At 40.2% G+C, this 17,285-nt stretch overlaps 1 protein-coding gene across 2 annotated transcripts in view; it reads left to right on the top strand.

Annotated features, from left to right (window-relative positions):
• celsr3 (cadherin, EGF LAG seven-pass G-type receptor 3) overlaps positions 1–17,285 on the top strand; it is a 101,480-nt gene that overhangs the window by 75,554 nt on the left and 8,641 nt on the right. For both annotated transcript variants that reach the window (XM_069526474.1, XM_020089078.2), the window contains 13 exons: positions 1,578–1,776; positions 4,938–5,126; positions 5,208–5,394; positions 6,237–6,404; positions 7,240–7,366; positions 8,128–8,334; positions 11,980–12,154; positions 13,149–13,261; positions 13,844–13,923; positions 14,681–14,807; positions 15,067–15,186; positions 16,386–16,477; positions 17,000–17,091. In XM_069526474.1, the coding sequence (XP_069382575.1) occupies positions 1,578–1,776; positions 4,938–5,126; positions 5,208–5,394; positions 6,237–6,404; positions 7,240–7,366; positions 8,128–8,334; positions 11,980–12,154; positions 13,149–13,261; positions 13,844–13,923; positions 14,681–14,807; positions 15,067–15,186; positions 16,386–16,477; positions 17,000–17,091 (1,876 nt within the window). The remainder of the gene's footprint in view (positions 1–1,577; positions 1,777–4,937; positions 5,127–5,207; positions 5,395–6,236; positions 6,405–7,239; positions 7,367–8,127; positions 8,335–11,979; positions 12,155–13,148; positions 13,262–13,843; positions 13,924–14,680; positions 14,808–15,066; positions 15,187–16,385; positions 16,478–16,999; positions 17,092–17,285) is intronic.

Consider the following 17,285-nt stretch of genomic DNA (forward strand, 5'->3'; position numbering starts at 1 on the left):
CATTTTTCAACTCAGTGCATTCTAGACTCCCATCCAGAATCACAGAGAAAAGCATGGGAATGGAGGCACTGTGCACAAATGGCTACATGACAGTCACTTCTTTGAAAATTACTTTTTAGATCTACTTACAATGTTTTTGCCATGTTCTCGGGTCCCCTACGATCGTTCTTACCCGACCACTCTCTCTAAGAACACGTGCCGTGACGGCGTCGCTTTCGGTTGTGCGCGCCCTTGTCTCCGTTGAATGTAATGAATTTCTGCACACAGAAGACACAGCATCTGAAGGGCCCCTCAGGCTTCAGCGTCTGCACTCAGAATATTTTACAAGCCTGCAATGCATTATCAGTCATTCCGTGGCAAACCCCAACCTAGGCTCTGTATCAAATGTCTTCTTCCCTTTCCTCCCCTCGTCAGTGCCATGATATTCTTTGCCTTCACTGACATGGTGCACACATCTGATACTTTATCAAGTCTGAAAATCTGACTCTACCTCTTTGGTGAGCTTGTCAACCTCCTCGTCTTTCTGTCCTCCTGACTCTGAATCCACTTTTGCCTCAATATTCTTCTGCCTCTTGTTTGTCCTCTGTGATGTGTCTATAGCTATGGTCTATACCTGTATCTTTATACTGGGTTAGAGTCCATTTCTAACCCCAGAATATTCAAAAACAAGACACAGAGGACCAAGAACTATTAGCTTTAAACCATTAAGAATTCTTATAGTCTTATATATATATTTATATAAAATTGGTTGCAATCAGCATCCTATGCATCTTAATCTTTCTCATCATATACATAAACTCATATAGATTTTAAAACAGTCAAAGATGATATTTGGTGTGTGGCACATTTTTTATCTTCTAACCACTGCTTCTGGAAATCTCTGTCTCTCAGACTGTGGAGTGCATACCTCAAGAATATATTATAAAATATTCAGAGGCGGCAACAGTAGCGACAACTGACTCTCTAGTTCGGGGTTCTGCGTACTGAGTTGAGTGTCACTGAACTTTGAATAAATTAAATTTTTTCATAGAAAAAGCTGCAACCATTACCAAGCAAATGGCCCAAAACAGGCAGGTTTTGATCGGCCACTTCACTATTATTATAAATTGTGAAATTAGATTTGAATGCAAAACACATGATTACAATCTGATTGTAGAAATGTTCAGATATCTTATTGATGTAATTTCAAATCCTGGGATTAGAACCACAGGAGTGAACATTAATATCAGCCATCAGAGCTTTAAATCTGTGTTGAGGAAAAAATAGAAGAAACATTGTGAATGTCCCTGTCAGGGGGATTGTGTTTAAATGTTGTCAAATCTTTTCTCCAGTCTTTGGAAAAGAAAAGAATGCCTTCCTTCATGTTTTCCCTTTCCTGATCCACTTGGGTTAAATATTTGTTATTTTTTTATCTTGTGTCTTGTCTCTTCTGTTTTCTCAAACACTCCATCACATACGGTCACTGACTCCTTTGGGGCTTTCAACAGAAACAGCTTCTTCTCTACCAGCTCAGCCACCTCCCAGTGTTCACCCCCCCTTCCTTTTTTAATAATGCTTCCTCTTTCTACTCTTCCTAGAACATCCTGCGAGGCTGCAGTGTGCTGCTGGGTCCTGCTACCTCTGGCCTTTGGCGGGCGCTTGCTCAGAGTCAGAACCACATCCCAGGTGGCGGCCCAGCCGAGCTAACGGAGCTGCTGGAGCAGTACACTCAGACTCTGGCTCAGAACATGAAGCTCACATATCTCAACCCTGTGGCGCTGGTTGCTCCCAACATCGGTGAGTTCGGAATGACTCCACTCAGTCACAGACACCCAGGCGTTGTGCAGCAACTAATCACTAGTCGATCTAACAAAAGAGAAGACGCTAATAAAATCTTAATCTTTACAGACGATTTGCAGCAGTTTTCTTCATAATGCAGCAAATCACTGCTGTGAAATCAGCCAGAATGACTCAGTGTAAAGCGGGAGATGAACGGTCTTAATGCAAATGATTACGGTTAAGCCAGCACTGGCAGCTGCACAGAGATGAATTTCACACTCCCACACACACACACACACACACACACGCTGAGCAGCTGATGCTTCCAGCACACACACACACTCATAGATTTGAGTATAACATTACTGAACACCTATCATTAGTATATTACAAGGTTTTAGCACATAGACACTCACACACCTGAAGGTTTTTGCCATGTCCCTTGTGACATTTAAGCTGCTTTCAGTCATGCACTATACTCTGGAACTTTTCCTTGAGGTGCTGCATGTGAGAACAGAAATGTGTCTGTGTTGACTTTTCTGTCAGCCCCCTTGTAAAATGTTGAGAAAATGTCCGATGTGTGCGCCCATGTGAGAACACAGCAAGGACATGTCCAGACAATTTACAGGTGAAAGACAAAAACCAAAATAATTCAAATATCTCACAATGAAAACCAGGAGCCATTCATGAAGAAGATGCCAAAAGAAAAGTAAACTGAAAATTAAACTATTTCCGCAGTGTAATTTATACATCATGTCCTGCTTCCTACGTCAGTTAGCCAGATGCCACTTCTGGACATTTTCGTGTCATTGTGAACTCCTCAACAATCTCCTGCTGCGTCTTCATACATGAAAGGGACGGTCTGGAAAACTTCTGGACACGATTTTCCAGATATTTAGAGAATTTAGAGTTCATGGCTGAAAACAGTTTTAGTTTCTTTCATCCCATGTTTACTTCCCACACTCTATCACTTTAGCTGGGTTGAAAATACTGGTAAATAATCTGCACCACATACAACAACACGAGGTGTTGAAATAGCAACAGCAGCAGCTCTGGCAGGGATAAAACCAGACAATGAATTTCACACTAAGTTAATGCTCTTAGCTACACACAGATTGAAGTTCTGTAAAATACCAAAACTCATGAAACTCATCAAAGTTACTGTGTGTTGGATCACTAACTTCTCCCAGTGTGGTTTGTTAACATAGCTAAACTCAGACCAGAAGAAATTATAATATATAAAATACCCTTGCCTGTATTAGCTAACATGAATCGGCTTCTTTAATGTTTTTCTCTGTGACTTTCATCTCCTGTGTTAAGCTATATTTGCTTCCCCTTTGTAAGTCATGCAGACTGCTGTTAAATAACCTTAAAGCAGCATCTCTAAAGAGATTCCCAGATGGAGCGTGTAGAATCAGCAGCAGCAGTGAGAAGAATGAATAAGAAACACAGCCAACACTAAATTTCACACTCCCTCACACACAGACAGTAAATGCTCTTAGCCAAATGGGATAGAATGGATTAACATTGAAAGGAATATTGACACACACACTGTGTTTCCAATTCCAATTTTTTTAAATTTATTTGTTGTTGTGGTTGTTGTCAGTCCTTAAAAAGGAATTTCTTAAAATATATTTCATTTAAATGTTTGTTTATCTATTGAAATTGTCATTTTACTTTTGACAAGAGTCCATGTTGCAGTGGGGTCACACCAGTTGTTAAGCCTGGCAACATGTTGATACTCCAACCAATGAGTAGTCTTCATTATTATAATACATATATAGAACTTGAATTAAGAAAATATTGTGTTATGTAACATGTGAACATAAATGCTAATCCTCCATGCATGGTTTATTTTGTAATATAAAAGTTTTATACAGGCGTTGATCAGCAAACCGATATGTCGATAATATCCTGTTCCAAATGGAGCAACACCTTTCACATTTCTCACAATGTCAGAGGATGTGATTAGTGTAAAATTCGACTTGCTCATCTTGTATTTCTGAAAAAGATTTACTGGAAGAGTCTGCTGCAGACATTAAAGTGAATCAGTGTTTTAAGTAAAAACCCCTGATGGAGGCCCCGTACCAAATCATGTTCAGCTGTCCCGAAACACATTATGTGACAAATTTTCCACTGAATTACTTATTGTTGCAGAGGGATTTCTCACATTTGGTTGCTCTGTTACTTGAGCTCCTAGTTGAAAAAAGCGCACAAAAATAATTCAGACACACTCGGGACACGATGGATCGTAACAATAGAAAACCTAATCCCCTCCCTCCACTTCTGGGTTACATTCTGTTTCTCAAGGATGTTTCATTGCTCTCTGGAAACATGACTTGATTCATCATTCTTCCACATTAGAGAGACATTAAACAAAGGTTGGCTGTCCTTTGTGTGAGTTAAGTCTGTGTTTACTGAAGAACTTCCTTGAAAAGTCTCCATCATTTAAACAGACATAAAACATTTATTATTGTGTTTCAACAACTAAAGGTCCCATGAGGCTTTGATATGTTTGCTAGCCAAAATAGAAATGATTTTATCTGTTTTGTTTATAATCCTCATTTTATGGACCAATGATAATAACCCTGTATGAGAAAGGATATTCTCTGGTGGAAAAGGGGCTAATTTAAAAAGTGAACAGGACAATAGGAAGCATGTGTGTTGAGAAAAATGGATGATGACACCTGTTGTGTGAGATATAATCTTATTTCAACAGGGAAATGGTGTTAGTCATCACTGCACTTCACCATCATGTCTTATTTTTATACTTATTATTCAGGACTTAATAATAATGACCCTAAAACCAAACAGCAAAGATCTTCAGAGAATAGGCCTATTGCCTCTCTGTAATGTCAATACTGCCCCTCCCCCGGATTGTTCTATGGCACTTAACAGCGAGCTAGTACTAACTCTGTTATCTGAATGGCGGGGCTGTGTCATCAACGATCAATTGTCTTCTGATGAAGAATAAACCTTCATTCTGGGTGTTGACTGTCCATAGCTGAATATGGTGTCATGCTGCTTTGAAATGTAGGATGTTGGTGATGTCATTGTATACTCTTCCTCTCAGCACTGACTTCCAGCGTCCGTGTATTTCAATCTAATTGTGGTAGTTTTATTCCGCAGACAAACACATATTATAACCAAACTTGTTTTTATCTCTCTGTGTTCTTCAGTTATGAATCTGGACCGCATTGAGAACCACACTCATGTGCGTCGGCGCTTCCCACGTTACCACAACGCACTGTTTCGTAGTCAGGCTTTGTGGGATCCCTACACCCATGTGATACTGCCCCCTGCTGCCTTGGTGCCACAGCGGCAGCAACAACACAGCTGGAAGGAGAAGGAGCGGACAGAGAAAGAACGTAAGAGATGCACGAGTAGACATAAAGGTTTGAAGTGGCTGAAACTAAGAGAATATACTCACAGGCACTTCTCTGTTTCAGCCTCAGCTTCTCAGAACGCTGCTCCAGCCCTTGTTGGTACCTCAGTCAATCAGACAGGAGAATACACGGCAGCGAGACGCACCGTTTCGCTGCCGGAGCCGCCCATCACCATCATCATCATGTTGATCTATCGAAGTGTGGGTGAAGCTCTACCTCCAAAGTATCACACAGACCGGAGAGGAGTGAGGTGGGAATCACTCACACTCAGAACAATACAAATGTGATTACAGCAGCTCTCAGAACTCTCTGTGGTATAAAAGAGAGAAATCTGGGTGAACATGTCTTTTATTCAGTGGCAAACAGCACAACTAACTTTCTTTTATATGTTCATATGTTATATATTCTTTCAGTTTTAGTCTTGATTGGTGATTAAATGTGATCAGATTTTAAAATTACAATGTAAACTACACAAACATTTCTAAAATTAATGTCTTTACCTAATAAGTTTTTTCCCTTTCTTTATTCAAGAAAGTGGTCTTTGAGATTAAGAGCAGGATTTCACACTCATATTTAATCTGCTTGTGCTCAGATTGTCTGCTCGGCAGCTTCAGCTCTTTTAGTCAGAGAAACCTTTTTTAGGACTGATCAAATTTCCTTTCGCAGCAATAGGGCATGAGTTGGTCGTGTGTCTGTCCCAGCGCTCCAAGATATTCTGTTTAAAGCTGGAACTCGACAATGTTTATTGTTGTTGCTTGATAAATGACTAACATGATTAACTGATGATCAAAATTGAAGTTAATTAACTCCGGTCAGTTGACCAATGGGTCAATGTGACTAATAACTTCAGCACTAATTCCAATTTCACCTTGCTTGACATCGCTTTTTCTCTCTCTCTCCTTCACTCACTATCCCCTCTTGCTATTCCTCATCTCACCTCCGGGCATAATTACTAAGTAACTAACTGCTCAGTTTTTCAGTAGGTGTTCAATTAACAATACTCTTTTTTTATCATCCTAACCAGGATTTCCAACTCTTCCTTCTGTCTGATGTGGTAGACATAATGAAACTCTGCTCCTTCTCTCCCCCCAGGCTGCCCAGGCATCCAGTAATGAACTCCCCAGTGGTCACTATTTCTGTCTACAACAACCAGACGTTTGTGGGTGGACACTTGGACCAGCCCATCCTGCTGGAGTTCAAGCTGCTGGAGACGGCTAATCGCAGTAAGCCACTGTGTGTACAGTGGAACCACAGCAGCCAGTGAGTACAGATATACATTACATGTTCATATACTATTACAAACACATATATGTACATATTGTATTTTCAGACTGGGTATTATCTGCTACCTTGAGATATTTTATGAGGCTTGAAAAATTGATGCAGTTAAAATTAAAAAAAATATGATATTGATAATATGTATTATTATGTTATATGGCAATGTGAATAAATCAACATATAATTGGTGATATTATTGCTCTACATTTTTGGATTTGAAGTCCTCTTAAAACAAACCATGTAATAATTGCACATATCTGTATTTCGCCATGTTTTTAGCTTTACTCAGAAAACTGAGAGCAAAAATACTGAATACTGAATATTTTGTCATTTACTCATTCATTGAATTACAATATTTAAAAGTAATGTACCTTTTTTGGTTATATTAATTATTTGCCTTATTTGTACCACATTTATAATACACTTTTCATTCTGCAGACCTAATAGTAATAGTAATTATGGATGGATGTGTATCCAAGTACGCCATTTAAGTAAGCCAGCATGCTTTAAATGGTGTTCTGAAACTGGCACCTCCATGGAAGACAGTCATTATCAACGTAATAAAGCTGTAAGATCTCGTATAGCTGTGAGAAATTACATATACATTTAGAAACACTGTGAAGTAGACGTGTTGAGTGACACCTGCGTTCTTCACAAATGGGATCCGGTTGTTGATAAGATGATTTGAATAATCAGTTCAGAATTATTTGATTTAAATTATGAATACAGTATTATTGTGTATATCACATACACATAGCAACAAAGAAACCTCATATGGTTCACAGTGGACATTCGCTCATAAGACCTTCCTTCTCAGGTATGACACAGGCGGTTGTTGGATGGTGAGGGACTGTACCGTGGTGTACAGGAACACCTCTCATGTACGCTGTCAGTGCCACAGACTGGGCACCATCGGCGTGCTGATGGACAGTTCCCACAGAGAGGTTAGTCATCTGTCAGTGCAGAGTTACTTACAGTTTCACTGTAAGAACCACACAAAAATAATAATTTGATGTTGTTTTTATGTCTTTATCCTGGTAAGAGTTTTTGTGGACTCATTATACATTTACTATTGATGATCCTGCTCTTGGTTTCCCTTCATTTTTAAGGAACCCTCCTTTCTGGTAAATGCTGGATTTGTTCAGTGTAGAAATTTGAAATCCCAAAGAAGTAAATCATGGATGACATTTTGACGGCTAAAGGAAGTCTTTTTACAGCTGTAGCAGACTTTCAGGGTTTAATGCAAATTCCTCTGCCCATCGCACACCAGCATACTGAGCAACGATGTGTATCAGAACAGGAAACTCGTAGAGTCAGAATCCTCATGCCTTGGGATGATTTTCAAGTTGTACATCTCTCCGAATGTACGTGGTTTATACTGGATTCAGCTCTTCTGTAAAATGTTAATTCAATATCATCAGTATAGCAGAATCAGACTCATTTAAGATGCTGTACAAGTGCCCTGACACTCCAAATACAATTCTTTCTTTGCCTCATTTCACCTCATTTTTTTTCATCCTTAGCTCTCTCTCTTTACTTCCTTTCCTCTGACAGCTTTACCTTGACTTCCCATTTTCCACTTTTCTCCTATTCTCTTTCTCTACCACTATTTTCTTCTCTAATCCCACCAGAGTGATATAAATACAGCAGTAACCTCTATATCATCTCTCTACCCTTTTCCCTTCTGTCATCTCTCCACGAGCAGCAGTTGGAGGGCGATCTGGAGACGTTGGCGCTCGTCACATACTCCTCTCTGTGCCTGTCCATGCTGGCCCTCCTCCTTACTGTCCTGGTGCTCTCCTGCCTGCGAGGCCTCAAGTCCAACACCAGGAGCATCCATTCAAACACTGCAGCAGCCATGTTTTTGTCAGAGCTGGTGTTCCTGCTCGGGGTCAATCAGACTGAACAACAGGTAGGTTTTGGCTTTAGCTTTCTTGTCTTTTTCTTTTTCTTCCACATTACTGCCCCTCTGGTTCCCAACTTGCAGCTTTTTGAATGAGCCAACATTTGCTTTGGGCCCGTCATTGTGCAGATTTAAACCGTTTATAGACATGAACTCTGGAGAGAATCTGGAAAATTGGGTCTTGACATTACCTAGACTTTGTCTTTCACATGTGATGAACACAGAAGGAGACGGTCTGGGTCAGATGGTTTCTTAATAACATGACAGTATCCAGAACATTTAGATGAGAGGTGGTGTCTGGGTGGACCATGCGAGAATGGCTGCAGAAATCACGTGTTTTCCTTTACAGGACATCAACATCAGCATCAGCCTTTAACACCAAAAGCTCTCGAATTTTACTGTCTTTCCAAGCTTTTCCGAGCTTTATCATTAAATGTTTGCCCCTTTACAGTTTTGGTTGGTGTCATTGTCTTTCTCGTGTTATCCTTCTTCTTGCTTCCTTCCCCTGTCCTTCTGACCCCTTTCTGTCTCTGTGACATCACAAATGTGTGTGTGTGTGTGTGTGTTTAAAGAGCAGTCTTGTAGAGAGAGTAGTGCAAATATGTGCTCACTCAGCATGAAATCTAATTAATTAAGCTGGAACCCCCAAACAGTTGACTGTATGGCTTGTACGGTGCAACTGGTTACTTCTAGCTGAACAATATGTTCTCTAATTCATGTTCATCATGCTTGGGAGAACACATTAGTGCTCTCAGCGGTCGTGTGTGTTGGTGTGCACACTTTTGCATATTTCCGCCTTTTTATCTGTGTGTGTGTTTGTGTAACTTGAAGTGTTTGTATCCATGTGTGAACGTGTTTGTGCGAGTGGGAGTGTGAAATTCAGCTCGATCACTGCCAAGGCTGCAGTTATTTCTGTGTCGTCTTTGGCTGTGTTGTCAGGAATTTCTTCTGAGCTTCTTTTAACCTAAAAATCTGGGACTTATACGTTTCTTTCCCTCAACGTAAAGATGTGGAACGCTCAGCTGTTGTGTTTCATGACTGAAGTGTCTCTCTTTTTCCACAAAGAGCCCATGAAGGCTGAGAGACGTATTTTACATTTCAGTTGTTGTCACTGCTCTCATCCAGAATAACTTACGCCTGCAACAACTTAGTGATGCTGCCATGGTTTTCTTAAACTCAAACAGAAAAGTTCAATTTGATGCATTTCTATATTTATTATGTACAAACAGGGTATTATCATATTTGGTTAGGTCATCATGTCTAACTGCATATAAAGCCAATCTGTAAACGGTACATTTCAGTTAACCAGGGAATTTAAAAAACCCGAACTGTGTCACAAAATGCTTGTTTCGTTGGACAGATTGTTCAAGATAAGAATTTTGGTAAATGCGGCGCGGTGGTGGAGTGGTTAGCACTTTCATCCCAGCAAGAACATTTCCCATTGTTCAGATTCCTTCCTGATTCCCCCACCTTCATCCCACAGTGCAAAGACATGCATATTGGGGTTAAGTAAACTGGGGACCATGTGAGCATAAATGTTTTTTTGTCTCTGAGCTGCTTCCAGACATGCACTGAACTTTGGATAATCTCCAGAGGGGTTGTATGTGAGAAAACAAATGTCCGGATAAGAAGCTACAGACTTTCTCAGGAGTTTCTCCTGCCGGTCATCTTGTTAAAACTCTAGATAATGTCTGAATGAGCTTATGTGACAAAACAGTAGGAGATCGTCTGGAAGATTCACTACAAGTGAGTGTGATGGGACACAGGCAACTGAAAAAAAACAAGAAAAATACAAATATGTCGGGTTGAAAAAGAGAAGCACGTCGAAGACACAGACGAAGATGTCAAGAGAGCTTTTGGTGATAAATGAAGACGCCAGTGTTGATGTGATGCAAACAAAAACACATAATATCCGCAGGAGAATGCGTATGTAAAGTCCCGCCTCCTGCATGTTGCACCACTTCTCACCTAAAATCTCTGGAAATGTCTTTGTTGCTATGAACATCTCTGACCGGAGACTCTCCTGCTGTGTTGTTCATGTGTTGTTCGTGTGTTGTTGGCAAACCCCAGAGAAAGTTCTGTCCAGGATGTGCTCCACCTCCCACCTAATGTCAGCTGGGGTTGAATTCTCCTCAATGCATCAGCACTGTAGATAGTGGATGGATGGAAGATTCTGGTAGAGAGGGAAAGTCAAAGCAAATCTGATTGTGCTCTCTGGTTGCTTTGGCTTTTTAAGCTTCCATCTGTGCCTGGTGCTTATATTAATCAGGAAGTAGCATGCTGATCAAATCATCACAGTCTAATGTTTGTTCTCTCTTTATTTTGTTGGTACTTAGTATTCAAACTGTGACTTTTAAAACTGGCTGAGAGTTGCCGATAGCTATCTACTCCAACTTGTGTTTTGTTCTCAAGTTGTTCCCTGTGGTTGGTTTGGATTTTGTTCTTCCTTCTGACAAACAACAACACAGATCTCATAGAAGACAGTTCCTGTAATAATCATTCCAGCTTTGAACCCCAAATGCCGAACACAGACAAGACTAAGCTGTGCTGTACTTCAGAACCACTTGAGTTTGAATGGCATCGTCTCAACAGGCCAAACAAAGGGAAGAGACCAAAGGCTGTAGAGTCTGAACAAACCTCTCCAAACATGCTTCACTGCAGCCTCAGGGTAATTTCACAGAAAGCTTAAATGCTAATTCACTGCATTATTCATGGGGAAGTTCAGCATGGCTGCTGAAACCAAAACAGCAGAACTTGACTGAGAAAAGCTATTTGGAAGTTTCCTCTGCCCTGACAAAAAAATAATTGACAGTCATTCCTGCTGACGTGCAGTCAAACCACAGCAACTGACTGACCTCAGAATATCAACTTATAGCAGATCACTAAACACTGACTTGACGTCCCCTCAGGATTCATGCAGCATCACATCGATGACAAAGTTCACTACTGTTTATGAAAATTTCAAACAACACAAAAAATGTAAGCAGATGATAATTTATATGGAGGTCCGAAGCTGCCAAAATTAGAAACAAACTAAAAAATAAATAAATGAATGAAGGAATTCCCCCCCAAAAAATGTGACTACAAAATAAAATACATTTGGTATTCCTAACTCACTATTTAAATGACCTATTTATGTATTTCCATTTATTTCTGTATTTCCACATCTATTCATTTTTTCTTCTTCTGATGCTGCTTAATTTCATGCCCATAATCACAGTTAAACAGGCTCTTGGGTGTTTTTACTATAGTTCTGCACATTAACAACTGTAACACACTGCTATAAACTCTCTTCATTAGTGATAATTAAATCAGAAATGCCTGTTACTTCATGGCTGACACCTGCTGTGCTGTAATAAAGATTTATTGGTCTCTTGCCAAGACGTCTGCTCTCAACTGTCACAAAATCAATATGAAAGTTCACGTTATTTTTTATCCCTCACCTTTTTTCAATTTTTTTATTTGACACATTACTGCTGCCTCACCTTGCCTGTCCCCTTCCTTCACCTTCCTTATTCCCTCCTAGCTTTTTCTTTCTTTTATTCCTTCTCCTTCTATCTTCCTTTCTTTCCTTTGCTATCTCAAATTTTCTGCTCCTTCTCATGTTTTCTTATCCTTCCCTTTACAAATGCTTTTCTTTCTGTCTTCCTCCAGTTTCTGTGTACAGTCGTCGCCATCTTGCTCCATTACTTTTTCATGTCCACGTTTGCCTGGATGTTCGTCGAGGGCCTTCATATCTACCGCATGCAGACTGAGCAGCGCAATATCAACTATGGAGCCATGAGATTCTACTACGCCATCGGCTGGGGTGTGCCCGCTATTATCACAGGTAACACACACACACACACACACACACACACACACACACACACACACACATACATACATACATGCAAATGTGTGTATACATCAGTGTATACTCACAGTCAAAACATTTTTCCTTGCCACATTTACTCATCCGTGACGAAATATATGACAACATACTGTATATCTGTATGTACAGACTGTATGTATGTATGTATGTATACACAGTATATGCACTGACACGCACATCACACACATTCACAGTGAGTCTGGCTGTGTAGATAAGGAGTCCTATTGACACTTGTATTAAGCAGGTTTCAGTGACATTTTAATATAGTGGTAGCAAAGCACAGACACACATCCACACACACACACACACACACACAAGCAATTTCTTCCTTGACACACCCAGCAAGCAAGTAATATCTGTCTGCTTTCTTCCCTCTCCCCTTCTTTCACACACACACACACACACACACACACTGGCATTATGTTTCTTTCCTCAGGCTCCGAGGTGTGTTTGTCTGTTGTGACTCTCCTACTTTTGCAATTCAGTTAAAAAAAAAAATCTATATTAATCAATTACTGTTACAACCATGACAGTCTTCAAACAAGGACATAGAAGGAATAGTTCATGTACACATTTCCTGACAACCTTAGCTGGCACCATCATGGACGTTGGTCATTGGTCTGCTCATGAGAGAGCACAAATGATGGATTCATCCAAAAGCTGTTGCCATGATAAACACGTGATAAACCACCATCCTGCTTTGTCAACTAAAATGATTATCTATATGAATTAATCATATAATAATGACTAATCATTACAAGACTCATGTCCAACATTGATTCTTTGACATTTTCCTGCCTCTGTCACTGAGATAATGTCTGTTATGACGTATTGTAAAACCTTTTCTGACTGCTGTCTCTGTGATTGACAGCTGAAGAGATCTTCTGAGTAGATCTCTAGAGAAGATCTTTTGTCTGATCTGTGTCATGCCTGTGTCTCCTCACTGTAGGCCTGGCGGTGGGATTAGACCCAGAGGGTTATGGGAACCCAGACTTTTGTTGGATCTCCATCTATGACAAACTCATCTGGAGCTTCGCTGGACCTATTGCCATCGTCATACTGGTAACTGTCTCCCTGACTGTCTTAATATGCTGTTCATGTTGTGTCCACAAAAACCTGAGTGAAAATGTTGTGTAATCAGTGATTCTTTTTGTTCTTTATTACTGCTAGACCATCATTTTGTGAAAAATCATCAAACATCTTGGATAAGAAAATGTGCCAGGTTTTATGATGCTTATGAATAATTTTGGTGCATTGTTGTCATAGTTGAACTAATCAGTATTGTTCATTTATAAACTTTTCAATTTATTTATGTGTTTATTTTCTATCTTCTTTTCATCATTCTGTTGATGTGACTTTGCTTCATCTGCACTAAATTCATTTATTCAACAATTTTCTGGCTTTCAAGTATTTCAGCCAGTGAACCAAAGCTAAATAAAAGAGCCGTTTTTGGTTTTTCTAAGAGACTTGAATGACTTTGTGTTTACTCAGTTTGTCTTTTACTATATATATGTGTATATTGTCCACATTGATCTTGCTGTGTCGATTTATCATCATCCCTGGTGTTTCTAGTGGCAGTATTGAATTAGCATCCAAGCATTAAAACAGTTGTCTTACTCTAAGTATTGATCTGCCTCTTTCTAGGTAAATGGAGGGATTTTCATGACTGTCGCCAAGATGTCTTGCAACCCATCACAGAAGGAGATCAAGAAGCTGCCTGTCATGTGAGTACTTGACCACTGGTGTCAAAGTACGATATAAAAGATATAAAAGTCTGTGGATACATGCTTTCATCAGAATTGCAAGAACTGCCAAAAAAGAAAATCACTCAGGGTCCCACTCCAGCTGCTTATTTCAACTTTAGTACTCTTTATTAAAAACTTTTTTATAATCTTCTTTGTTCCTAAAAATAACTTATTCAAAAGATGTGTCAGTTAAAAAAATTATGGCCCAAAAATGGCTTAAATCTCGACACCTTCCTTCCATCTATTAATATGCTAATATGGCTCCGCCCCTGCCCCGATCTCCCCACCCTCACAGCTGACATGCAGATGAGGAGCCTTTTTACAGCTGCTGAGCCCCACCCACAAGTTGATTGGATTGGTTTCTCAGGTTTCTTACATCACAAACTCTGGCTGTCCATTTCTTTCAGACTGACATTTATTATTTACAGCACTGTAAAGGTGGAAATACTCAGCCATTGTGTTGACTGCTCTTTCAATTAAAATGTGTCTTTTACAAAATGTAAGGCACAAGGGGGACATGTTAACTAAACCTGAGTTTTACCGGAGTGGGACTTTTAGCTATGTGGTGCCACATTTCTGTTTCTGCATTCATCCTATGGTTTTATCTGAGGGCTCTGGTTCCTGTTCAGTCTAACTTTGTCTTGGTTCCTGCAGTCACTCAGTACAGATCACAGGAAGTGTTACATCATCCAGGTAAATCCAATTTTCACCCCTGTCTCTCTATCTCTGGATCCAGTGCAACGATCCGTAATGCCATCCTTCTGCTGTTGGTTGCCACCTCCACTTGGCTGTGTGGACTCATGGCTGTGAACAACAGCATCCTTGCCTTCTACTACATATTTGATGTCCTCTGCCTAGTGCAGGTATGAACACAGTGTATGTTTTTATTCAGGGTAGAACTAATCTATATGATTTCACAGTAAAAAAAAAAAGTTTCTCCAGCAGCAATTCAAGTAATATTCTGTTATTACTGCTGTCACATAATTTTGTACATGTTAATATTGTTCACTTTATATGTGTAATTGTATAATGTTTGGGATGTGCAGAACTTTTTAGTTTTGAAGATTAAAACCTTAAATCCATCTCTTTGTCCTTCTACTTCTCTTGACCACCCTCTCCCAGGGTCTGTCGGTGATGCTGGTGTTCACAGTGTTTAACTCAGAGGTTCAGGAGGCCTGGAGAGTGGCCTGTCTGGGTAAGAAGAGTCCTGGAGAAGATCCACCAAGACCTCCGCAGAACACAGTGAGTCCCACACACACTTTGGAGCTTGTCTCTCCTGAACTCAAAACCTTTACTATTTCCAAAGAACTTTGTCAGCAAGCTTGGAAAAAATACCATGCAAAATAATACAAATGTCATCATTTGCATGAGTTATGGTATTATATTGAAATTGACGTATTACAAATTACATACTTGAAGGTTAACAGCCTGATGAAGCTTTATGTCAACTCACTACATGATCCCAAAGGCATTCAGGCTGTTTTCTTCTGTTGTACAATATAGTCTACATGCACATTCTCACTGTCCATTATTAGACAGCACAAAAGTCCTCCTGCCCCCAATTCCTCCTTCCCTCTATCCATCTTCCCTGTCCTGCCTCTCCTCTCCGTCTGCCTTCAGGGTTTTCTGCTGACCCAGTTAAGACAGAATACCGACCAGTGGAGCCCTGTCTGCTCCTTAACCATGCTCTGCCACAGAGAGTGCAGTTCAGAGAGAGACACTTTTTAGTGTTTGTGCGTGTGCGTGCGTGTGCGTGCGTGTGTGTGCGTGCGTGCGTGTGCGTGCGTGCATGTGCGTGTGTAACCCTGCCCTGGTTTCATTTCTTTCCTTCTTCTATCTTCTCTATCTGTCGCCTGGATATGTGTTTGAGTGCCTGTTAGTCTTGACTCTTTTTACTCTTTTAACACCCTTTCCCTCCAATGCTCTTCCTACCCATTAGAGAACTTTCCCAAGTGGGACAAATGACTGTACCACATCAACACACACACGCAGGCACGCATACACACACACACACACACACACATACTACTACAGAATATAAAAATGAGCGTCTATCAGCATCATTTTGTATCTGAGTGTCTGACTCATGCTGTATCATTTCTTATTCATCGAGTGACCTAATACAGCAGAGAAAGCTGAGGTCATGCCTCCTTCTGTTTTGTTTCATCAAGTTTTAGCAGTTAAAAGCTTCCTTTTTGGAAACTACCGTAAAATATAATGGGGGCTGTATTTTTTAAATGCCAACAAAAATGATTACGTGTTCACCCAATAAAAATAGAAAACCCCAGTGTCATAAAGATGTCCCATATAAGTGGGATTTTTTGGGAGTTTGTATTGAACGGTTTGTTATGGGAATAAAAGACAATTTTATTATCTACGTTACAAAAGGACCCTTAAAATGTTTCTCTCTCCTCTAAATAATCAATGTGTCTATGTCTCAGAATCCATATCACAATGCATCTCTGTTGGAACAGAGTGGACTGCATCGCATCACCCTGGGAACCTCCACCATCTCCTCTGTCAGCTCTGCCAGGTATATAACTCACACATGTTCAAACGACACATAGACAAGAAGCCATCACAACTTTTTGAGTGGAAAACCTCAATATTGTGGCAGGAAGAGCAGATTAAAAATACATTTCATCATAGAAGAATGAATGGTTTAATACCAACGGCATCAAAATGGCAAATTAATATTGAGTGAATGATGACTCAAAACTCAAATAGAAATCTGTCAGGTTTCATTGATTCTCTGTGGCTCTGATTTGAGATGAGATTGCTTTAGGGAGGAAATTCTCTTGCAAATAAAATCATGTCATGTATTTTGTGGGTCAGTAGGGTAAAGATGAAGAGGATTGAATGGAACAATGTGATTTACTGTATGTAGAGCAACACTAATATACTCTAAGATGGGCTGATATGGCTCAGTGACTCTGTGTGTGCACGCGCGTGTGTGTATTTGTATGAGCCTGCATTAGGACACATATAACTTACTGTATGAGTGTGTTTGTATGCATGTGTGTGTTCACTCACTGTTCTCCTCTTTGCCCGATAGGGAAAATCTTTTAGCTCGGCAGACCCTGGAACAAAACATTGTCCAAACTGGAGCGACAGACCTGGATGTAGCCATGTTCCACAGAGACGGAGGTCAGCACTTACACTCACACACATACACACACACACACACACACACACACACACACACACTCACCCTTGAATGAGTAGATAGGACACACAAACACACTTGTAGTAAACAGTCATAACACATTCTTCATTTCGTCACCACTGGTTCTTTCTTTTCCTCTCACTCATCTATTACTCTTGGTCTCTTGATGACTATC

This window comes from Paralichthys olivaceus, chromosome 6 (assembly GCF_024713975.1).
Source record: "Paralichthys olivaceus isolate ysfri-2021 chromosome 6, ASM2471397v2, whole genome shotgun sequence".
In the NCBI taxonomy this organism is placed as follows: domain Eukaryota; kingdom Metazoa; phylum Chordata; class Actinopteri; order Pleuronectiformes; family Paralichthyidae; genus Paralichthys; species Paralichthys olivaceus.